Here is a 25,704-nt window from a genome sequence, read left to right on the forward strand (position 1 = left end):
ACCCTTAAATATTGCAGCAATCTCTAAAAACCTTGCCAACTCTCTTCTAGTAATAAATTTACATTCACTTCTCAGAAGATGATTTAGGAGTTTCTTGCAAATGATCTAATCAGTTGATGCACCCGACTGCACTTCTGTATTCTGTAAGTGAATGCAGATCAGATTAGTGTTTGCTTGGATCATCTGAACATCCAAAGCCTCAAGTGAACACCCAAGTAATCCTGCGTGTACCCTGGTGTGACCCTGACAATCCTACAGCAAGACTTAGATTGCATTGTTCTCTTTTGCAGCTGAATTAACACCTACCAGAGCGTGAAGAGAAGCTACAAATCCCTTACTGTAACCAGGATTCAACTTCCTGACTTATGCTGAAAGGTGTGCAACTGTACCTGCTTTTAGCAAATAGCCTACTGCTGGCCTGAGATGCAATCTTCTGAAAAAAACCACAAACAGCCAATATTACATGGCTGAATATATCATAACTGGGGAAAGGAACAGGATATCCTATAACTTAACAGGTCTGGGGCAAAAGGCACAGAGCAAGTAACAAATTACAAAAGAACAGAAACATGTGGTTTGTTTTTTTTTTTTCTTTGTAAAAAGCAAGAACTTCTGAGGAGCTAAAAAGAGAGAGTACTGCTACAGATTCTTTAGGAATACAGTTAGTCTCAGGCCTAGACAGTGAAGCAACTCCGTATTACAACACAGGAGATAGTAATGACAACAAGATTTGAGGAGACTTCTCATATTTCCTGCAGATAGTATGATCGTGCCTAATTAATTGATACTGTGGTCACACGAGCCTTCATTTTACTCTTTGTTCAAAACATCTGTGAAAGAAGCTTTTAGGAGATTTCATCCCCAGGCAGGAAGAAGCTTCTCTCTTCATAAATCTAGTTCCCTGTCTGCTGGGAATGGGACTTTTAAAAACCCACAAAACAGTGTCACCCAATTAGAGAAAATAAAAACCCCTTAAGGGCTTTAGGGAAAGAAACAAATCTTTCAGAACCCTTCAAGGGCAGTTAGATGCCTCTCATGGTAAGAAAAGTCTGAGCTCTACCCAACGTTCCCACACACTTTTTAACTTTCAGTTAGCATGCATTTATTCTTTAATTCCAGCAGATGTATCTACTTCAACTGCAGCCAACAGTTGTAAAAAATAATTACAATTCAACAAGTAAAAAACAACTACAATTAAAAAAGGTCAAGCTCATATTACACACAGTTCTGCAAAGAAAACAGGATTAGATGATCTTACCCCTCTAAAAACAAGTAAGAATGTAAGGAATTGCTACTCCCAACAGTGGCTTTGCATCTAAATTCACAACATCTCTCTCTGGACAGTTTTTCTGAGTGTCTTATCCTTGGAGTCACAGTTTATATTCAAAGCAGAACTCAGTGACACTGCAAACCCTGCACTCACTGTGGGCCACCTAGGATTTCCTTTTCTTCAGCTGTTAACTGAAGTGGATCCAGCAGCTTCAGCCCGTGACACAGAGAAAAGTGAGTAGAGCAAGCTTTTTTCTCCTCAGTACTAGCTCAGAGATTAAGTGGATGTATAGGTCACACACCATTAAGGAGAACCCTTCTCTCTGGCATTTCATGTACTCACAATCTTAGCTGTAAGAGGTTTTCTTACCCAAGCACTTCTGCAGCATCATTAGATGTGATAACACTTGCAGACTAAAAATTAATCTAAAACTTCTGTTTATTGAAAAAATAATAAAACTCCTATTTCAGAATCATCAATTAAGTGAAATAAAAACAAGCTGTGTAAATAGAACAAAACCAGTTCACACCAGCAGAAAGCCCAAGAAAATGTTTAGCTCTGTACAGGCCTGCGGAAGTCCTGTCATTGTGCCATAGCTCCTCAAGAAGTTACAGTAATTTCACGATTATAAGCCGCACTGAGTATAAGCCGCACTTCTGGGTTTCAGCAACTTTTTGGTTTTTTGTCCATACATAAGCCGCACCTGATTATAAGCTGCACATTACAATACAGAGTGTGATAAAAGGTATCTGTTCTATCATCATCTGTTGAGGGTGGGGGCAGTGATCCTTATCTCCGTGGCAGATATTCTGCTAATGGGCCATCCATTGAAACCAGGCGGGGCATTGTTCTTTATCTTTTCACAACCCATCCTTCCTCCAGAGAGTCATTTTCTGCTAATGGCCATTGAGTCCCACTGTGGGACTGATAAAATTACTGCATCCCATTGAATGTTGCTCCAGCCAGGGGGAAGAGCCCAACATTTCTTACCAAGATAAAAAGAGAGGCTTTGGGACACTAAGGTAGCCCCTTTCTCCACTGGACTCCAGAGGAAAACCGGATTTCTCCACATCACAACTGGACCTCCAGAGGGAAACTGCACCTTGTACAGGAGCACTGCTCCAACTGAGCCACATCTGTCACTGCAGGAGGATGCAGCCACCATTTAATGGGACTGCTACCAACACCCTGCCTGACGGGGTGTCAGGCTGTACTCTGACTTTGTCAGGGTTTGGAGTTTGTTTCTTTGTAGCACTGTATTTCTATTTTGATTTCCCTAGAAAAGAACTGTTGTTCCTAATTTCCATATTTTTGCCTGAAAGCCCCTTGATTTCCAAATTATAATAATTTGGAGAGAGGGGATTTACATTTCTCCATTTCAAAGAGAAGTTCCTGCCTTTCTCAGCAGACACCTGTCCTCCAAACTAAAACAGCAACTTTTCGTTTTTTGTCCATGTATAAGCCGCACCTGATTATAAGCCGCACTTTGGGTTCGGACCAAAATTTTAGTCAAAATGGTGCGGCTTATAATCGTGAAATTACTGTATTTCAGAATCAATCTCAGAAAACAGCATAGAATTTTTAAATCCTGTAATAGCACAATTGTGGGACACATGAATGGATAAAATTACTGTTTCCCTTTAAGACAAAACTATGAGAAATACAGTAAAAAGAAATTGCTGTAGCCACAAGTAATGCTGACATATTGGCACAGGTTCACCTGAAAGAACCAAGAAAAGAATGTTTGGATGTTGTTGAGGGTTGGCCCTTAATTGTAGCATGGTTTCCCTTTTTTTTTTTTTTTTACTATCACTGTATAGAAGGTTAAAAACTCTGCCTTGATTTCACAGAAGAATGTATGCATGAATGTGCACTTTGAATGCTGGCATGATAATTTCACAGAGGTTTTCATTCCAATTACAAGTTATTGCAACAACATCCAGAATGTAAGTATTGGTATCCACCATTAGTAAATGGCCAGATGAAATTAATACACTTCCATCTTCGCATAATCCATACAGCAGACTTCACTTGAAAGCAGCTGTAGTCAGGTGCAATAAAAATCTGACTCATGCATTTATGATTGCTCTTTTAAAAGAGAGACAAAATTACAAAGAGGGTAAAGAAAACAAAGATCCCATAAACCAAAAGCACTTAGAAATAGAGGTTTTCCACTCAAATTAAAATGAACATAGTTAATACTCCGTCACCTAGGTGTGCTGAGCCAAGATAATAATCTTCCAAAAAGCATGGATTTACATGTTGAGATTTGCATTTTCAGTAAATGCACTACGTAATGCGATTGGGTGGGAGCCAGACTACCAGCTATTAAATTTAAAAGGAAGAAAACCACTTCTGAGACTCCAAGAAGGTAAACTAATAGCTAGACACTTCAGAATCATTTCTGATGAGTCAAAGTAATACAATACCCAAATAGCTCCTGTCTCTATTCTCACCAACATTAACTCCCTGTTCCTGTCTTGGGTCTAAAGGAAACACTCCTACCTAATAAGAACTCTTCACTCCTGGTTTATGATGTGAAAGGTAATGATACCAGCTAGAATTTCTCACAAGTAATTTGCTAACAAAATACCATGAGATGTTTATGGAAGCTGACTTTACTTGTGTTTTGTACCAGACTACAATACCATGTGCTCCTCTCCAAACAAATAATTTCCTATTTCACACTGGTCACCAGCTGAGGCAAAGTGATCACCATTACATCGTGATGAGCTGAAAGCATGTTTCCTCCTCTCCTAGTTGACCCCAAAATGGTTAAAATATTCTCCAGCTCATTCACACAAAACAAAACCAAGGAAGGGATGGGAACACTGAAGACTTACCTGAAAAATTTCGAGACACAAGCATCGTTGTGAGGATTGCACCCTGTGGGGAAGACAAAGCAGGGATCATAGAAAGTGCCACGGGCTGGGCTGACCCACAGAGAACACAAGGCATCAGTTAGCAATGCAGAACTGTACCACTGGTACCCTGAAGAACCCTACTGTATTCAGGATTCCCTCGTGTGGTCCTGACATGGGACCACTTGCAGGGCTGCCTCTCTAGAGCAGCAGCTACATGCCAGGCAGGATAGCCTAGGAAATCTGGAATGGCACTAAGAATTAAACACATATCTGCTTCCTAGATGTCACACGGCAGAGAGCTGCTTTGTGCACAGGCAGAGGCTTTGCCCCAGTTGCAGGCAATGGTAACACTAGTACTGGAAGGTGCAGAATGTTCACAACTACAAGTCCCAGAACTAGCTGCTCTATTTCAATTCACTGGCAGAAAGTGGGAGGGGTGACTATGTAGCAGAAGAGGCATGGGAAACTTAGAGCTTGGAGAAAAAAACTACCCAGCTCCTGAGTACACTACCTCAGTGCCCTGTATTGGAGGATCATATAAGGTACTTCTCTAACACTGTACTCATCATGAAAAAAAGCACTGTTGATAGGAAGGCACTAACCTCAAGTTCAGAGAATTAAAAACTTAAGGCAAATTAAGATGTACTTACCTTTAGCTTCCTTCTGGCATTGAACTTTCTCAAGCATTCCACAGTCTCCTGCCTGTGCATCATTGATGCGACAGTGGATCGTTGCTGAAAAACAGGAACAGCAGAAGATCAAGAACATACTCATATCAAATCAGCCAGGGAAGTTCACTCCACTTGCACACAACCAAGACATTCAGGCTGACGTGGCCAAGCCTCTCACCACTGCTTGGCTGCAAAAAACTGCAATGGGTTCATAACCTGAGAATTTCCATAAAGACACATTAAATCAAGGTGGGCTATGACAAGACTGCATCCAAGAAATTTGACTGAGGTACAGGTGAGAATCAGTGCTCCCTGCCTTTCAGGCACACACAAGATTTAAGATAGTATGAAGACAAAGCCAAATGAACAAGAATACCCATGGAGAACTGAGTTAGAGGCACTACAGAAAAGACCTGGGCTGCATTAGTTACGGCTTGAAAGGGAAACTTCAAGCAGTAAGGGAATACTTGTGAGCAGCAGCCTTCCTGGACATGGCAACCCCTCTGAATGTAAGAGGTTGACTAGTGGAGACCTTGGCATCTTTGCATCAGTACTGCAGAAACAGATTCTCAGCATATAAGAGAAAAGGTCACATATTTCTATTGTACCAATGCAAAAAATGAGTACAATCTCTGTCCAGTGATGCATATGTCACCCACAGCAGACTGGGATCCCATCAGCTGCAAAAAGATAACTTCCCAGAAGCGTTGCAGCCATTAAGAGCACAAGAGGAAATCAGAGACTGATACTGCCAAGCATTTAGAGTACATGAGGAGGCCAGTGACTACTGCCAAAGTAGCTGTTGCTCTTGCATAGAACTACAAGCCTGAATTCCCTTTACAAGGATAGCAGGTGAATTTCTAACCTGGCAGATAAGTGTGAACAAAGTCTCCACTAACTTTCTCTTGCCTGGAAAAAATTCTGCAATACCCAAAAGAACTGTAAACTGTGTGTATATTCAGCTAGTTTCATGGGAAGTCTCTGCTTTGATCCTACTGTCACAGCTGGTCACCTACTGCAACACACATAGCAGCACGTGGGGAGAATGCAGCCAAAGTGTCCTCAAACAACTCTGGTGGTCACTGTTCCTCCAGCCTCTTCAGGAGAGACAGTGATGTCCAGTTGCTCAACGTGCACTTACAAGAATCAGGACACAAACTTCAGAAGTTCAGTGATGCTAAGACACTCAGTGTCTCAGATAAACTTTTAAACTTTTTTAGATTTCCTACAACATTTACTTTGAGGAGCCATCCATATCCAGAAAGGAAACATATGTTGTGCATGCAAGGCCTGCAACGGAAAGGGAAACAACAGGCTCGACAGGAGGCAGTTTCAGTGATAGCTGACATGGCTGGGAAGTGAAATCAGACTCTCCCTAGCTCAGAGAAGGAAAGTTGCCACAGGGAGTGGGCTATCTTAATACAACTTTGGCTACAGCAATTGGGAGAAAAGTTTAATGCACATGAACTGCAACAAGCATGCAAGGAGAAAGAAAAAGAGAAAAATGTATGCAGTCTCAGCTAGTGTGAAGTTTTGACTTCCAAGAAACTTGCATCATTTTACAGCTGACACTCCTGTTAGACAGATGTTCACATAAGTAACTTTAAATTGCTATCTGTTGATTTGTGGTATAAGGACACCACCACCACCACAGTTTCTCAAGAACAAATGAGCAAAGGAACACACTAGACCCATGCCAGAAGTATGCTGTGGTATTACCAGAGCATCTGGTTAGACTCAGGTGAAACTATTTCATCCTGCAGAGATAAAAGTGATCACTGCTGCCCTCCCTTACACCCACACCCAGCTGTGTTCTGGAATTGCCTTGCCAGCTTTGCAAAAGATGAAAAATACTTATGTGTGAGGTGTGGCAAGGCAGAAACTACATACACAGGACAGCAAAAGATTTTTTGCTGATTTCAAGTTTACAGCCAGTTAAGCTGCAGCATAGCAGAAATGTCCCAAATATTGCAAAGATGCTATGCCATAAACTGAAGCACAGATGAAGAACAAAATGGTCTTGAAATTTTCGTCTGATGCCGAACTCCATTTGGCATTTTAGGATGCTATGGATTGAAAAAGATATGGGAAAAAAATCAGAAACTCTGGACACTGACAAAATTCTAAAATAATAAGGGATTTTTTTCTATTACTGTGGCAATAAAAGCACCACAGCATGACAAAGTTGGTTTTGAAGGTCAGTATCCAAAAAAACCCCGTAATTTGAAATATTTGAAATATGCTGGGTTCTTCAAATCTTCCTGGCATGTCCATTCAAGGTAAACCACAAATCAAGCTGTAATAAGGAGAACACTTACACAAACCCATGGGTGCTTGAGAGCCTGGTCAGCTGTGATGCGCTTTGCTGGGTTTATCGTCAGCATCTGGTTGATCAAATTCTTGGCTTCAGGAGTCACAGTGTCCCACTCAGGTGATGGGAACTAAAAGAGGAAGAAGGAACAGATAATGAACTGAATAGAAGTATCTTTTACTAACAGAAAAGATTCTCCCCTGCTACACAGCTAAGTTCCAGACTTTGCTCTTTTGATACCAGGGCTAACACATTTGCAAAGTCCACCAATTTTTGTGAAAACCCATACTGAACAAAAATCATCCAGAATCCAGCAAATGAATGGTACCAGACAGCAGGACACACCTGTACAATTCACCAGACATAAGCAAGAAGATTAAGAGTCTAAAAGCTTTTTAGGAATGACACAGACCTTTGAATTGCATTTACACTCAACAGTCAAAAAAGTAAAGCCAAAAAGTAAAGATCTTTTAAACTCAGTTCTTACATGAAAAACACAGGCACTATCTTTTTTCACCCCACCTGTCTCTTTCTCGAGCATGCTAAAAGCTCTGACAGCTTATGGAAAATCACAAACAGTTAACTACAGCAAAACTGCACGAAAGCAGAACCCACTAACAGAGAACATGCCATCAGGTACACCAAAGGTACACCCTTCCCACCATAAAACACAATATCCTGGAACAATACCAGTCACTTAGGTGTACCAACCCACCAGCAAGATGTTAGCAACCACCTACCACACCAAGATCATTGCTTGGGGGGCAAGAGAGATGTAACAGTGCATGGGAATACAGAAGTATGAAAACAAAGAAAAGAATTTTAATTATTTCAGCTGCTGATCATCCATGAGGGGTAACTGCTTTCTGTTATAATTCCAGTAATGATAAAGATGAGATTTTACACCATCCTGTAGAGGCTTGCATGTGGGATGGATGACAGCATGCTGAGATTAAATCCTATGAATCTACTGCACAAATACAGGTGAACTTCAGAACACAAATATGCTGTTGGGGTAAAATTCCCTGTCTTTAAGTGGGAGAAAAAAAAAATGGATTCATGCTGAAAACATTTCCTTACGGTATTACATAATTTAGAAAAGGTTTATTCCATCTTTTTTTCTCATGCTTTTTTATCACTTTTCTCAGTTGGGTCATAACAATATACCTGCTGTATTAGATTTGCATATAATCTCATTTCTGCATTTGCAGGCATCACTAAGGCATTATACAATTTGTTCTGCAAACATTGCAAGAGGATACTCAAAAATCATGATACTGAAGTCTCAAGCAAGGACACTTTCCCCACACCTGAACAGAACTCTGAAGTATTCATGGTAATGTCTTGCAAAACCCTTACCCAACAGCACGAAGTAAAAAAAAAAAAAAAAAAAAAAAAAAATTCACTGTTTTCACTATTTCTACTTTCTCTCTGGTCAAGGGAAAACTATAGACTGGTCCTGTGCATACATGCCCCTTGGTGATGGGTAAGGACACCAGGGGCAGTAAAACGCAGCAGTTTTCTATCAGGCAGAATGAGGGAAGAATATACTGAAATGTAAGAATACAAAAACAATAGATAAATAAGGAGGGATCAGGTACTTCACTCTTTGTGACTTACAAAAAGAGGTATTTAGTCCCTGAAGTGCTGTGAAAATCCCCATTGATATATTTAGTGCAAAACCACTTCAAATAAGAACAAACAACACAAAAACTAGAGAAGAACACAAGTCCATTTAAGGCCATCAAATACAAAGACATCACTTTGCTTTCACTCAGGAAGCCACTGAGCCAGGACATAGGCAGACCTTTGTTCTCACCAGTACAGCTGCTCTCATGGTCTCAAACACAGAAACTGGGAGGTAACCGGCAAAAAGAGTCCAGCAGAACTTTTTGGGGTTTTATTTTTAATACAAACCACAAGACAGCCTAAAAATGACACCCCCCGCAACTTGCTCTTGATATTCATGCCCACAGGCTTTGAGCTAGGATTTCCAGGAGTTCCTTCTTTCCTCTCAAGACTCTCTTTACATGGAAGAATTTATGTCAAACAAAAGCTGTGATACCCAAACTACATTTTATACCACCTTTGCTTCCCTCAGTACTAACTTCCTTGCTATTCCTCTTTCAGGCACTTTTTACACCTTAGTTTTGCCATGCTCTAAATAAATGTTCCATGATCTGCTTGGCTTTTTACCAGAGCCTCCAACACAATCCACCATGCTGATCCCCACCACAAAGCCACCCCTCCAATGGTCCCCACCATTCAGTCTTCTCACTGGCCTTCGTGCTTTCCATGGACTACAGCACAGAGGAGTAAAAGACCATAATTTAGGCTATTATTCTACATCCCCATCTACATTATTCGGCCTTGACAAAGACAAGCACCTTCATCCCATCTTCCCTCTGCTCCACTGAAAACATTAGCATTACTGGAAGACACCATTTCCCACCCTCTGCATTTCCCTAACAAGTGTCAACGTTCTAGTGCCCACTGAGATGCTTTCCACAGACCCCTTCAGCAGCCCCAGACAGGACTGTATCCCAGGCAGTGAAGACAACGAGGTGTATGAGCACATCAAACGTCACTTTGCACAGAAGCTTGGGGCCTGCTGCTGGACGCCAGGTAAAATAATGCCATGTTTTGGATGGCTTCTACACCCATGCAGGTACTCAGCAAGAAAGTGCCCTTACGTCATAGGCTCCGGCTTTGATCTGCTGATAGAGTTTGTGCTGATCTTCATCCCAAAAGGGAGGGTACCCCACTAGTAATATGTACAGAATCACTCCTGGGAGGGAGAGACACAGATACACTATGGTTAGGCTAATATGCCATTTATTCCTTGAGCCCCTCTTCCTTCCCTCTTGACAGTCCCCAAAGCAATGATTGCTCCATATCTTCATTTGCCATCATATTTAGCCTTCTGAGATAGCAAACCAAGTACAAATCTGTCATCTGCTGAATCTCACCCTGGCACTTCATGCTCAGCTCTTAACACCAGTGCCAGGAGCTAGAACAAGCTGCACGATGTCCTTCTACCCTCCTCTGGCTACCATGGCTGGCGAGCCACAACTCCCAGCTGCTCTCAGAGTGAGCATGATCACTCTGATGAGGCCACATCACCTAGGGTTCCGGGGCAGCAAGGGATGTTTGAGGAAGGACTTTGTTTTTAGGTGCTAACTGTGCATGGCGTTGGGACAAAAATGACACTGACAAAGCTGACACTCCTGGCATGCAGAGAACCATTTAGTCCATGTCAGGCAACACAGATATCATAAATCTTTAAACTTATCAGTCCCAGATACATTTACACTTACTTCTTTTCTTTTAAAAAAATCATCCCTCTTCAGTATTTCATCTTCTACATAGTTAGGGTAATAGGAAATTACTACAGTTATCTAAACTGACTCTGCAAAGCACAGATAGGTCCTATCTCTTGAGTCTCAAACATCTGATAGATGGCCTGAGGAAAAGATTAGGAGCCAGAATCAAATGAGTTCAGGCTCCAGTATTCATTCTATCAAGGTGCTTATCCTCAATTATGCCTTCATATTTCCACCCAGTAAGAAAGGAGCACCCTCCCAGCAACAGGCTACAAGGAATCACTCTTTTACATGGAATGACGTAATTCAAGTGTAAAACATTTTGTCAGAATCTTACCACATGCCCATATATCCACTGGTTTTCCATAAGGATCTTTTCTTAAGACTTCAGGGGAGAGGTAGCCTGGAGTACCAGCAAACCCTGCCAGAAAATGGATGACGTGAAGTATGTACAGTACCCAAGCAGAAGAGATCTTGCCATATCACAAAATCCACTAGTGGTAACTAACAAATTCCAAAACCTGTCTCTCCCACCCTTCACCTCATATTTGTTTGAGCTGTCTCTTTCTAAACCAACAAAAAGAGGCAAAAACCCCCAAAATAAAACATAAAATCAGATGGGATCCAGTGCCTATGTATTGCAAGAAAAACAGAAGGTAAGAGCAACCATGTCAACCAGCTGGGCACAAACTTGTATGCCAGGCCTTACATCATTGTTACACATAATGGCTTAGAGTTTGAAAACACAAGACATAGATGGGACACATCCAATTGCCAAGTGGCATGGGGAGATCAGGATTGCAGAGTCTCAGGGCTGAATTTTAGCCTGAAAAGGTCTCATTTCTAATTATGTTTTAGCTAAACAAAGATAAGGTCAGATCCAAATGTGCCTGAGGAAGGCCAGGTCAAATGCATTTCTGTAAAGTGACAAACAAAATTCCAGATTCTGAGCAGTAGGAAAGTTCAGATCAGAGTCTAAACTTAGCAGCTGCATTCATCTCTGACACTAGCATCTACTTAAACTGAGAAGAAAAATAAAGAAACACATAGCCATTTTTTCTGTCTTTACATATCAGTTTTTCCTCTATTGCACCTAGGCTTGTGCCTAAGACCCAAAGGCTGTCCTGCCTGAAAAACAAACAGCCAAATACAGAGAAGTGTGCTGGAAGAGCTGAGAGAAAATACTCAGGAGCATGCAACTGAGCCAGCCACCAGAAAACAGGGAAGCAAAGCTGGGAAATCTCAAACAGTCTTACCAAACCAGGCCTGCTGCTCTCCCTGGACTTCTATAGCCAATCCGAAGTCAGCCAGTTTCACAGCAGCACCCTTACATTTACTCGCTAGTAGTAAATTCTCAGGCTGAGGAGAGGAAAGAAAAAAAGAGTAAGAATGAAAGACTGACATCCTTGTTAAAACCTCTCAGCTGGTATTCACATCACTAAATTGCACCTGCTGACTGCATTTAGTATGCAGTACTAAACCCGTTCAGGTGAAGACACAGCAACAGCAATGAATGGCCTTGACCTAGAGTGGCAAAAAATTGTCAAGTCTAAAATAAATCCTCTGGCTTCTCTGTGGGAGCCAGAGCCTCTTCCAACCTAGCCCATACATTACATGCTGACACCAGAGGGCACTGGCAGTACAGTTCCTGCAGCACTTAAGCCAAAATTCGATTCTACCCTCCTCAAAGAGGATAACTGGGGGGAGGGGAAAGGGGAGGGGGGGAAGAAGGGAGGGACAATGCAGGAGATACAATCTGCAGTGATGTTTTTCCCCTTGAACATCAGATAGTCCCCAAGGCACTGAAAAAGTAAATATGATGCTAATAAGGGCTGCCAAACACACTGCTGTAATGTGGGAAGGCATCATCTGGCTGGCAGTAGTTTTCATCCCTTACACAAAAAGCCTCAGCCTCAAACTGGCATAAGCAGCACAGCAGTGAGTATTCTTGTAAGCAATTTTTTCATGCTACACATTTACAGCATCATAAAATATCCTGTCTTGCTACTGCTGCCATCACCTATACAAGAAGCAGCCATGTAACTTTTTCCATGTGCCAGGAAGGGGAGACAGACTTTTGACCCTCACATTTCCACCTCGAACGAATCTCACTCAAACCATAATTCTGTTGTGTTCCAGCAGCAGGCTTCACAAACTCCAGAAACTGGACTGAGACTTGGCAGCTTCCTCTGAAGCACCAGAGCAGCTAGTTACATGGGACCCCTTGAACCCCCAAAGCCTTTAAGGTGATGGCTATTATGGCTTTGCAGGAATTGAAGATAGGCAGGTCAAACGTGGTTTCTCATCCTATCCCCTTCTCATATTTTGTGCAATTTGCATCAAGTTGATTTTTTAAGTGATCAGGATGGAAGCCTGGAAATCCAGAAACAGGAGCTGATCTCAGTTTCACAAATCTGATAAAGGTCTTTTTTGCAGCCTGCTCACTGTTTTCACCCTATAGGAACTCTTTACCCATGTTCTTCCTGACAGGCACAAGATGCTTCGCTCACTCATTTGTCTTAAAGTACTGGGCATGTGCCTTGAATGGAAGGAGAAAAGCCTTCCTCAACACAGTCCTTGCCACAAACAGCATGGAAGGAAGGGCAACGGGGTCTCAATACATTTGGATGCCACTGGCTCTTCACTACATGGCAAGAAGAAAAGATTGCAGTGAACAAGCTACACTAATGAAAATTCACTGCTATAAACAAGACCCTAAAGCAGAAGATCAATGAAATCTTCTGAAAATCCCTCCCAACTCTAGATCACACCTTGACTTAGCTTGGCTAAGAAAGAGGAACATTTGAGACAGACTTGTGCTAGTTAAGCACTTTGTAGCTCTATTTTAGAAGCAACACCTTAAGGCTAATGGTGCTTATCCATGTGCATGTTTGCCAACATATGGGCTGTCTCAGATTTCACATACTTTTTGGTGAGGATGTGAATGCACTCCCTAATTTTTTATAGTCTCTATGGGCAGCTCAACATTTGACATTCTTTAATAGCATGTCAGCCAAGACACAGGCTTATGAAAGGTGCAAAAGACAAAACTTTACTTGAAGTAGGCTCTGCAGTTATTACACACTGACCCTGAAGACCAAGCTTTTGGAAAGGAGCTAAATATTAAATAAAAAGCATAGGAACTTTCATTGCTAAAAGGAATGGTTATTCCTCAGGCCTGGATAGTTTCAGTCAATCAGACTAAGCAACAGAAGAAACATTAACTACAGCAGGGAGTTTCTAGCAGCTGATAAGTTTTGAACAAGTTGCTAGCTTTCCTACAAACAAAATTTTTGGAAGGAACCCAGATTATATTTGAACACAAGGAAAACTTCTTCTGTACTGGAAAACATCATAGATTTTCATAGACTCCCTAATTTTGGGCAGCAGTGCCTTTTGGATATTGCTTTCTCAGGGGCTGATGCTGGGTCTAATCAAAAACAGCCACAGTCCACAGTAGACCACTTGCATTTTTTCACAATGTAGTGCATCAGGTCAAAATTGTCGCATGGGAGTTTGTCAGGAACACAAAGGGTTCTCCACTAGATCAAAACACCAGAGGAAAACTGCCACCAAGCTTGCAACGTGCTTTTACCTTGTTCTCTGCAAAATATTTTTCTACTTTCCCCCATACATTGTTTAACAAGCCCAAATCAACACGAGTAGCAGGTGTCATCCTGCATTAATTTAACTGGACTGCTGGTGACCATCACCATTCCTACTTTAGACAGAGAAAGCTCCAGGGCACACAGACTTTCCCGCACAAATCTCTTCATTCTGGAGCCTGCCCAGCTCCCAGCACAGCTGGCCAGCATGGGGAGTTTAGGTGACTCCACTGCAGAGGTTTAGGGGCTATAAATGTGTTACAATGCGTCAAATGATTGATTCACGCAGTCTTTAACTGGCCAGCAGTTTGGGTTTTATATTAAAAGTGCTTCTACTGATGAGAGAAGAAAGAAATAACACAAAAAATTCTTGTTGAACATCTCTGCCCTCGCGCAGAGGCATGTGTTTGGCAACACTGCAGAATAAAAATATACATGCTCTGTGCAGACAAACTCATCCTGGCAGATTGAACAAAGATTGCTCCAGGTCCCTAGAGATCTCTTCAATCACAAACTAGAAAGTGTCCTTCATTATAATGAATCCTACCCAAGTTTCTCTGGAAGCATACTTCTCTCCAAGATTCACAACTACTCCATCCTGGAGCTGCCTCAGAGAGGCTGAGAGCTGGCAAGGTTCACAAAGACTGAAAGCTTCCTTGGGAGTTCAGCACACCCTCTAGCCCTCTAGAAAATTCTGAAGAAGCAAATTCGTGCTTCAGGAGCCCTTGAACCCTGTTCAAGTTAAAAAAACAAAACAAAAAAACAAACAAACAAACAAAAAACCCCAAACCAACCAACCAGCCAAAAAAACCCCCCAAAAAACCCCAAAAAACCAATGCCCCAAAAAACCCACACAAAAATCCCTGCCAGCTGGCAACACAATATTCCTGTCTTGCCTCTTCCAATGATCCCCTGGCTGCTTTCCTCAGACTACAGCACAGAGGAAACATTACCTTCAAGTCCCTGTGCACAATATCATGCTGGTGAATGTGATTCACACTCTCCAGTATCTGATGAATACAGTGGCTGCAAGATAAAAGGGAGACACACACAAAGTTACGCACACACATTTAACATCTCATCCCATCCCAGGACTACTTCCCTAACTATTATATTTGTATTAGAGGGCATTCAAGATCTCATGTCTTCATGACCACTGGATGCTATAGCTCAGCACCATCACAGCTGAACATCCCCAGACCTACAGCAACAGGATGCCAAACATTCTTTCTGTAGCAGGACCACAAAGCCTCTTTCCTCCCATAATTTCCTTCCTTCCCTTCCCATCACACTAAGCCTCTCACTTGTTCCCTCAGCCAGCAGTGCCCACCCCACAGAGAACAACCAAGGCGCGCGAGTATCTTCAAACAGCAGCTGAAATTGTGCAAGCAAGACCAAATTGCTCCAGGAAACATTCCACTGCTAGTCCCGAGCAAAGAATAAACTTTGGGAGAGCAGTAGCCTCCCCCAGCAAATTCAGGATGACAACGCCTGGGTGCCTGCCAGTTTGCAAAGCTTTCAGAGCAGCATCTCAAGCACTTTATATACACAATGTGCGCACACACCCGCTTGCTGGGTGCCTTTTAAGTACAGATCCCACTTAAGGGGTTAGTAATCTGAAAAGCAGACTCATTCCGTTAAGTGCAGTGTGCTGCACTCCCCCAGCTCACAGAAAACCCTGTCTCTGCCATTCCCACTGCTGTAAACCACAGGGACAAAACCAAGATGCTATTTACACCTGTTGCACAATGACAGCACAAGCCACCCATGGGTGAGATTCCAGGTTGGAACCTTCTCTTCCACTAAATAATTACTTGACACCCAAGTGTGAATGTGGAATGGAATAGGGATTTTGACAACCACGGCTGTGCAGTAAGCATGCAGATGTGGGCAACTTCAGAGAGGTCTATGTCCTCACTGTAGCATCTCTCAGACCCTTCACTGACTTCTACAATTCTCAGAGGAACAAATTTGAAATGAGTGAAGTATTCAAGGGAAGGAAAAAAGGCTACAGGAAAAGAAGGTAAGAGGGTGAGCAGAGGAAGAGGAGAGAAGGTGCAGCACTGTGTATTTGCTACCCCCATCCCTCTGGAGCTGGCAGTATGATCCTCAGGGTCAGAATCCATGAAAATCTCCCTGCTCCCAAAACAAAAATGTATAATTAGAACAGAGCTGAGTCTGAGCGAGAGAGATTTTCTGGCCAAAAATGGCAAAAGTGTGAGGTGTCCCAGGCGAGCCAAACACGGCAGATTGGCACAGACCTCACTCCCTCGCTCTCTCAGACTGCTCTGGAATTCAGCACAGCATGGGGAGAGAAAGGGAGGAGTTTCACTCTGTCATCTTGTGGGCATTTGGAGACCTGACCAGCTGACAGTCAGAGGGCTGAGCACCCTAAGGAGGGCTCACAGAGCAACAGACAGTCCTCCTTTTCTCCTAACCCTGCCATAATTTTCCTGAGCAGTGTCAGTCACTGACAGCTTTTGAGCACTTCAGGGAACAGGCACTGGCAAGAGGAACAGGGGAAGGATTATGATTGATAACCTCAAAACTTCCCAACTTCAAGGCAGAGCAGCATAATTGACTGTGTATCCATCTGAGATGCTGTGCCTACAAGATCTGTACACCCCACTGAAAACATCTATGGGGCTCTCAGACCTCTCTGCCAGGAGCTCCAGCAGAGCTGATGAGTTCACTGGCCTTCCCAATCACCAGATGGCTCCTGCAGAACATGCAGGGCAGTGCCTCATTTGAAAGCCTGCAGTGCCTCATTTGAAAGCCTGCAGAAGAGAGAGGCTATAAGTGAGCCTTGGGGAAAGGAAATAAGTGCCTGCAGACTCCATTAGCAGTACCTACACCAACACCCCAGGCTACACTCTCTTTCCTTCCCTGCACTCAGTATCATCATCCTTAAAGTACTGACTACCAAGCTCAACCTGCCACAGTACCCACTACTTCCTTCTTGCTCCTCTCTTCCCATGGCTCCCCTGATTTCTGCTTCAGCAAGGGTTAGTATGGGATGAGAATGACTGCAGTATAAGCAGGGTGAAATGTCACCAATGGGCCACTCCCAAGTCATACAAAAGCAGAACAGGAGTGGCCTAATCCCAGCTTTAATTCCAGATGCTGCATGTCCACAGATGGATGGGTCAGACAACACCCTCAGCCACTGCTGCACATAACACCCACACTGTATAAACAGGGACAAACACATGCTGCTTCAGGAAACTCACACGTGGGAGAGAGGGGACATAATCAGGAACAGAAGGGCATAACTCCAAATCTTTTTGACATTAAAATATGAAGGTTGCTCTGTCATATTGTGCCTTCCATCACTGCACTGACCAGCTGACAGTCAGAGAGGGCTTCCACAGGAAAACAGCCTCCAAAGCCCCCTCTCCTCACTCCCCTGTAAACCATTACCTAGACAAGGCAAACTGAATGGATCTGCCCAACAGCAGCGGCACATCACTGAAACCCTTGCCAGAAGAAGGCAAAGCAGGCAGCACCGTCACAGCTCTACTTCGTATTTGCTCAGTAAGGACACATTGTCCTTTCCACCCACCAAAAAGGCCACGTAGACAAAGCTGTTAGCAGTGGCTATCCCAGCAAAGAGCACAGCATCTGCAAGTGGCAGAGACAGCAATGTCTGCAAGTGGGCAAGGGCTAGAGCTGTACTGAGTCAGACTGTCTGGTGACAGTAAGTTCACGCTAATAGCAGAAAGAGGATTTGTTTTATCCAGACAAGGGGCAAGAGTGTTAGAACAAAGCCACATGCAGATCAGCAGCCAGGGAACTCATTCCACTCGTACATGTACATGGAACATGCATGGAAGGGTCTGGAAACAGTCTTACCTGGCATCTGCTTCACTGTAGTATTCTCTAGCAACAATATCCTCAAAGAGCTCCCCACCAGTAACCCTGGAGTGCAAAAGAACAAAGGATGTTACAGAGCCCATGGCTGTGCAGTTAAAGGCTGCACAGGATGCACATGGTCACTCCCAACCCGGGTCCTTTGCCACAGCCTGTGTGGGATACTGAGTTACAGAGGAGCCAGGGCAGAGCTCCACACCATGGCACTGGTATATCCACATGACTGCCCTTAGACTGCCTTTCCACCAGCTGTGTACAGGACATGTTGACATATTGTGCACAAATTGCCCACACACCTCTGCTTAGTGCATGCTGAGCTTGGGAAGGATAGTCCTCCTCTGTCAAACATCAAACAGTCTCCATACGTAGGACAGACATTCTGTGCCATCCCACACTTACACCTGGTGCCAGGAGTTTTCCTGGTCTGTCCCCACCACACAGTCAACGGATTTTTATCAAATAGGTCAAAGGTATTTACAGGTCTCAAAAGAGAAAGGCACTTCTTATTCCACTCTTAGTCAACAACCAACGTGCCTGAAGCATCAGAGACAGACACTTACAGATCAAAGACGAGGTAATGGAAACCTTCTTCTGAAATACTGTCATGGAGTCGAACTGCAAAAACATAACCAAGAATTGGAGATTTACAGAGCACGCAGCAAATATGACACTTCACAAATCAAACTCACAAACAACCAAGTTCTCCCTCAACCCACTCAGTCTATTAATTCCCCTTGCCCTTTACTCTGTGTGCTCCCTTAGTGAACTATTTCCTTCCGTTATCTCAAAGGAACAGATGGGTGTCCTGCACACACATTCACCCCTTGCCAGCCTCAAAACAAGCTCTGAGTATCTTTGACCTCCTGTTCATTCTTCCTAATATTTCAGTACACTCCTTTTGCATCTGCCAACTTTTTCCTACATTCTCATATTTTGGCATCTCTCCCAATGCATTATTTCCTAAAACAAACCTTTTTCCGAGTCCCAAAACAAGCCCTCTATTCATAAATTGATTTCTGACCCTACCTGCGTGTCAGTACCATTGGTCTCCTTTCTGCCATTTATGTGTAAGGCTCAACAATGTTCTCTTCTGTTACTTCTTTTTCACCACTTCATATTGACTTACACTGCAAATCCTTACCCAAAATTCAGAACCAGTTTTTTGCCTCATTTTTTTGACCTGCTTGTTTCCAAAGCCATATTTGATCATATTCTGCTCCTCAAAATTTCATCCACCTTCAGCTATCCCTTCTTTATTTTGTTCCTATTACCTAAATTAACTCTCATCTTTGACCATTCCATGTCTCAGGCCCATGACAGGCCACTATCCCCTGATATTTTGGGATCTCTGAGGTTCTGTTCTCCTTTCCCCATGTTATACACAGGCAATACCTACTGTATCTATGCATTCAGGACGATGCCATTTCCTCTTGTCTGAACCAAAATACCCATTTCTTGGATACCTAGGCACTATTGTAACCCAAGAGGAGAAACAGTATAGCTATATAAACCCTACTTTTTGCTTTTTTTCCTCTGCTGCAGAACTGCACTCCTTTCCCTGCCAATCAGTCACAAGTTAGCAATTCTCTTTGACTCAATTCCTAAACCTTCCCATCCTGACTAGAACAAGATGTCTTCTTCACATGACCATCTATAGTTTTTGCCTATTGATTCACCCAAGTAAAGCAACTAGCTGAGACGAGACGGGTTCTCAGTCACTTTAACACCTTGTAATTGAGTATTGACCAAAGTAGCGCCGACCGTTCTCATCATCACAAGAAAAATCTCATTATCCTGCTCTGTCACTTCAATGGTACTTTCGCCTCTCTTGCCTGTCTTCCATTCTCTGCCACATACAACGCGGGTGATCTGCCTTGATTTTCCCAGCATCATGATTTTCTTTCTGTGAGTATCAAGAGGTCAGTTTGCACCTTGTATCAGTGCATGACGTCATCACTGTCTCGGGAACGTTTCAAACTAGCACTTGGTACATATAGAACAGCTTTTGCACATGTTGTCAGTGCTCTTCTCTACTCCTCCTTGCAACTCTCCTTTGTTAAGGCACCCTTCCACATGCATGCAAACACACTCAAACCCAGAAGAGAGAGTAGCACAGATGTGCAGAGACCACTGCCACTACCCTTCCCTCAGAGGATTTAATTATTTCCTTGTTCTTTTTGCCTGTTGAGTCCCATATTTTTCCTCCCTTTATCTACAAGTTCTCTGACCTGATCCCTTGGCCAGTTTCCTTTCCTTAGCATTTCTACTGCATATGTAACTGCAGGGGTTTGGGAGGAGCACTCCATCCAGCAAAATGCTGCAAACAAGCCAGTAGAGCATTCAGGTGCAATATGCAGTTCCTAATGTGTGAGAACAGACACATCACTCTGATGAACTATGTCCTGTAAGTCACTTGCTGCAAACAGTTCTTCCAAGCAAGCAGCTTTAGTTGGGTTTGTAATAACTTTATTGGAACACAAATTTGTGTTTACAAGAAAATTTGCCTCCTGAGCACTTGGCAGAAACCAGCAGAGGTGGCATTACAAAAATACAAATAAGAAGAAAGGTGTTTCCTAGGAGAGAAAACTTCCATTGAAGATTGGAAAAAGGATGGAAAGCAGTTGAAAAAGACACTTGGATTTCCAGAGCAGGGCAGTTTTCACTCCAGTGAAGACTGCTTGAGGTAAAAACAAGACAAAAACACATCAACAAGAGCTGAAGCCCAGAACACAAGCAAAAGTCTGCAGAGGGACCTTATGAACAGATGGAGTAACTTCAAAGAAAGCTCAATGTACTAACAAGGCCATGTTTGGTGATGCTCAGTGGTCATGAAAAAGCATTATCCTTTGATTGGCACCTGAATGGTCACCAAAGCACTGCCAGAAACACCAATCAGAGAGGAGAGTGGCATGAGTCATATCATGATGGAGGATTACAGCCACCAGCATGCTGAGAACAGTGGCCTTGAAAAAGACGTGCAAGCATGTCAGCAGGCAGAAGTGAGAAACAAGGAACAATAAACTTTGATGCAAATATTTGGGCAGAAAATTACACCAGAAAAGAAAACACAAATGAACTGATTGGTGTATTCCTTTGTCCCAAGGAAAGCAATTTAGTCAGCTACCTTATTAAAAGGGAAGGAAGCAGCAACTCAGCTGGCAGAGACCAGCAGAGGCAGCAGAAAGAGCCTTCAAGGACAGTAAAACACTGCGTGCATCCTTAGGTGAGGAACCATGACAGGATGACAGAGACAGTTCATAACTACTGACGTTGTGCACCACCCTAGGGCAAAAGAAGGCCTTGAAGGCAGGATACAGGTCATTAACTTAACAAGGGAGCTGCCTCCTCACAACAGCCCACAATGATGCTGGAACAAAATCTGCCTGGGATTTCATCTGATGAGGTAACAAAGTTCAGTGAGTAATGGTAGAATAGCAAAATCCAGAAAAGCTGTAGGAAAAATTACACTGGGCACCACCACCTTAGTGACAGCTCAGAATAGTGGGCTTTAAGTGTGGAGGAGGACAGCAATGAGGGAGTCATAAAGGATAAAAAAAAAAGTCTGAATATACCAAAACTGTTGTGACTCTCAATTCCAGCCCTAACTTAATACTGATGCAAAGAAACAAAAGCAATACCCAGTAGCAGAACAGAAATAAAACCTAGTGTCTTTCCACCCTCCTGCAGAGCCACAAGAGCTTTCCTGACTAGCAAAGAGACTGCAACGGGCAGCTCCGAGGCCATGGTTCACTTTGCTGACATGCAAAGTTAAAACACCCTGTTTTCTACTACAGTGCTAACATCCCTAACTAAGAGATGATTAGCTTAAAAATATGACTTGCCTTTTCCAAAACTATTCAACTAGTCCCTGAAATGGCAAATTTGCAGAGGTAAGTGAATGATAAAAAACATTTAAAAAGTTTATGCGCCTCCTCTCCACTTTGGTGGCTCACAAATATGATCCACATTGTGTGATTCACCACATTCACCATGAAGATACACAAACATCAGAAAATACGTGATACCTTCACTATCCAGACAGTATAGAGCCTTCTCTGCTTAAAGATAACCTGTGCAAATGTCCTCCACCTGAAGGAAGAACACAGGTTCCTGAATGGCCAGTTCCAAGAGCAAAACTCAAGTACTGGGTTGTCCTCTGTTTCAAACATCTTCCCATGAAAAGAGGATCCCATTTCTTCCACAGGCTGCTGGTCCTGGCACACTGTCTAACAGCTCCTTTATTACCACAAGTTCAGCTTTAACACAGTGGTTGAGCAGAGCCCACAAAAGCTGCTTATATCTGTATAATCTGTTGACAGAGGTTACGAGAGAGTGAAAAATATAATTATATGGAGACACTGGAGGGGAAAGTACTCCTGAAACCTGATTATCCATAAGAAAAACAGAGAAATAAAAACAAAAGTATTCATCCAGTTAAAATTTTCTTCAAAAACACTACAGTACTGTTTTTTTTCTCTCTCGTCAGGGGACCAGTGATGCATGTGTCTAGCACAGCCGGCTAGACAAATGCACACATCACAAAAAGAGTCTCAAGTCGCAGCAAGAGGGAAGTTGCACAACATTAACAGTGTCTTTCAAAATATGACCAAACTAAAGAGATCAGTGCTTGCCAAGGAAGTTCATCTCACTCTATTCACCAGAAGATGAGGTGGATTATTTCTGTTAGCTGATTCTGTTACCAGAAGCAGCAATTCAAACCGTATTTCCTTACTAGCCAAACACTTTTAATACAGGGATTCTTACAGATGTAGGAAATTAGACCCTGCCAACAGCACTCACAGCTGGAGTCACCTGGTGACTTCCCATTCAAAGATCTCTGATGGATGTACTACAATGCTTAGATTCACAAGAATAGAGAGGGGAGTAAGAAAGAAAACAGAAGCAAATCAGACAACAAGGCACTAAATCAATTACAGGATATGGTGAAAGACTTCACCCAAAGTTTTATTCAGGAAAAAAAAGGTTCCATTCACACATAAAAAAAGAGATTTTTGTAAAGTTCACAAACATATCTAATTTTCTAAGACTGACAAGACTCACAGATAACTTTCAAAATAATACCTAAAAACCCCCTGAGTACTAGTAAGCACTGCCAGAACAAATGCTGTCCAAAGGAGCAGCATCAATTACAGACTGGTAGGTAGAAACCTTTCCAATAAAATCAGCTGCTCAGTCAGCAGAAACTGTGTATCACCACTTGGATGATATCTCCAAGAAGCACATAAATTCTGGGAGGAATAAGCAGCGGTTTCAATACAGCATCTTCATGAAACAATGTTTTCAGTAAGCCACAAAGAAAGCCCAATTTTCGTTTTTAATGTATCTCCTGAATCTGGTACTGCAGTGGTACTCCATCAAGGGTGCGGAGAGTCTGCTACTCAAAGTTGTCCCTCCAATTTTAAATGCACACATGTAACTGCACTGTTGAAGAGCTGTGAGCCATAAAAACACACAAGACCCAACCTAGCTAACTGTTTTAAGTATCTTTGTCTTCTCTCCAGCCTTATCCTACATAAAGTGATTTTACCTGTACAGGGAGCATCTCCTACAACGTTGATCTTTTGGAAAAGCAACTAACAACAGACAAACAGCGATATCAAATGTCTTCCTTTCCCCAAAAACTCAGATCTTCAGCACATGCTGACGCAAGTTAGGCCAAGTCTTTCCTGTCTTGTATGGGAGTGTGTGTAAGGTCCGAGGCTCTAACACAATCCAGAGCATTTGCAAAGAGCCTGATACCACACTGAGTGGCTCAAGGGGACGTGCTGCGGTTACTGAATCTAACAGCAGCTGTGTACCAGGAGTTCAAGCACTTTCTAAGAACATCTGCTGTGAACATTACTTTTCCCTGCCTGCTGTCTTCAGAGTCTCACTGGAAATCTTGCCTCAAGAACAGAACTTCAAGCTGCTACTTCAAAGTGTTTCAAAATCTGTGTGCATTTACATTCTTTATTTTAGAAAGAAATAATACTGATAAGGTATTATATTAACGAGAGAAAATTAGGCATTTTAGCAAAAAACAGCAATGTAGTAACAGTAATGCCATATGGCTTGCATTCCATGCCTGAATAAAGTGACCCTGTACAGACAACCTCAGCTCTCTGATGCATGAGTGTGATATAAACCAACAGAACATAAGAGGAAAAATCTCCTTCATAACAAACTAGAGCAGCCTAACAACAAATGCAAATTGCTGCTGAGTCACGCAAAGCAAGGCTCTGTGAATGCAAAAGTTGAAGTGAATCATGAAGAAGTCAGAAAAGAACTATCAAATTTTATAAAAATCCACCTGAACTACAAGAACATAAGACATTGAAAACCAACAGGAATCTCATTTTTAAAAGGTCATATCTAAAAAGCTAATTGGTATTGGGATCACAAACACAGAATATGCCTAGCCTAGCTTCGACCCACATCTCCCTTTCACTCTGTCCAGTGTGCTGAATATTATTATCTTTTTACTCTTATATCAAGCACAACAGGTCAGGAGCATTTATGCCTGCCACATAAGCCCCAGGATGAGCATTCCATGCATCCCATATCCACAGGAAATAGCACAGCAGAGCTGTACAGGGGCTTAGCTCATGGCTGGGGCAGGCAGGCTCTTGTTAACACCGGGTGATTTCTGGCAACCTGCTGCAAATAAATATCTTAAAGCAAACAAGTTTCCAAAGTTGCAAGAAAAAGCAAGTACAGGAGCAGAATTTCACAGGACAATTCCCAGCATCTTCATGCAGCAATCACTCATCTCTGCTTAGGAAAAGGTAACATGGGCTGAAATCCGCTTTCTCCTACATATCAGTGGTCTATGCCTGTCCTTAGGGAAAGCATCCAAGCTACAGGTGATCTTGTCTGCTAAATCTAGGTTCACTGGTGCTCCTAAGTGCCAAGCATTTTGACACTATGGGGACATAAAGGACAGTATCAGCCAACTACCTCTGCATCAACACACATTGAGTGCTGTGTTTATGCAATATTTACACAAATTAAGTTGCCAGTGTTGCAGAGCCAATACAAGACAATGCAGAGGTTTATGGTTGTCTCCTGGGTCATGGTAATTGCAACATAGGAACTCTTCCATGCAGCCTTAGTAATGCAAACTCAAAAGTTCTCTGGGATCTTTTAAACAGCTCATTAGGAACAACCACAACTTCGCTTTTCAGAAAACTTTCAACCAGACATCAGACATTTGCCTGTATCATGGAGAAATGAGGAAGTAAGTGATGCTGCAAGGGTTCATTTCAAGAGACTCTGCATACCAGAAGGAGCAGAATAAAACTGGAGGGCAAAACCTACCTGATGTCCTCTTTCAATGATACTCTGCAAAGTGCCAGGAGGTGCTGAAACTATTACAAACACACATGGCCTGACAGACTGCAAACTGAGCACTATGGTCCATGGCAGCACCAGTGACAAGTGAACTGACGCAGATGGCTACCACCCACAGTCTCTGCTTCCCCAGCTGCTCAGCAGCCTGGGCAGCCAAGATGGGAACTGTCCCACTATCTCCCAGCCTGGCAGTGTGCCAGGACACTTCCTGCACGCTTCACATCACTCAGGATGTCTGTCCCATGAGGAGCCACCACCAACCTGTGACTGCCTGTGAGCTGGGTGCTCAGCTCCCACCCCAGCTGTTTCTCTAATTACATTAAACACGCAGAACTCAGCTGCAGCTGCTCAGGCTGCTTCCAAAAGGACTCGCCTTTTAATTAAAAATTTGCTATTAAAAAGCATTAAATTGTGTAATGCAAATAATCCTCTAGAAATCA

At 42.8% G+C, this 25,704-nt stretch overlaps 1 protein-coding gene across 2 annotated transcripts in view; it reads right to left on the reverse strand.

The window, feature by feature from the left end:
• The window catches only part of CAMK2G (calcium/calmodulin dependent protein kinase II gamma), a 48,236-nt gene extending 33,203 nt beyond the window's left edge, over positions 1–15,033 (reverse strand). For both annotated transcript variants that reach the window (XM_033065619.2, XM_033065618.2), the window contains exons 1-7: positions 14,998–15,033; positions 11,696–11,798; positions 10,777–10,860; positions 9,810–9,904; positions 7,124–7,246; positions 4,785–4,868; positions 4,114–4,156 (exon numbers count right to left, since the gene is read on the reverse strand). In XM_033065619.2, the coding sequence (XP_032921510.1) occupies positions 4,114–4,156; positions 4,785–4,868; positions 7,124–7,189 (193 nt within the window). In that variant the 5' untranslated portion in view covers positions 7,190–7,246; positions 9,810–9,904; positions 10,777–10,860; positions 11,696–11,798; positions 14,998–15,033. The remainder of the gene's footprint in view (positions 1–4,113; positions 4,157–4,784; positions 4,869–7,123; positions 7,247–9,809; positions 9,905–10,776; positions 10,861–11,695; positions 11,799–14,997) is intronic.
• Between the last annotated feature and the right edge of the window lie 10,671 nt (positions 15,034–25,704).

This window comes from Catharus ustulatus, chromosome 8 (genome assembly GCF_009819885.2).
Source record: "Catharus ustulatus isolate bCatUst1 chromosome 8, bCatUst1.pri.v2, whole genome shotgun sequence".
Taxonomy (NCBI): Eukaryota; Metazoa; Chordata; class Aves; order Passeriformes; family Turdidae; genus Catharus; species Catharus ustulatus.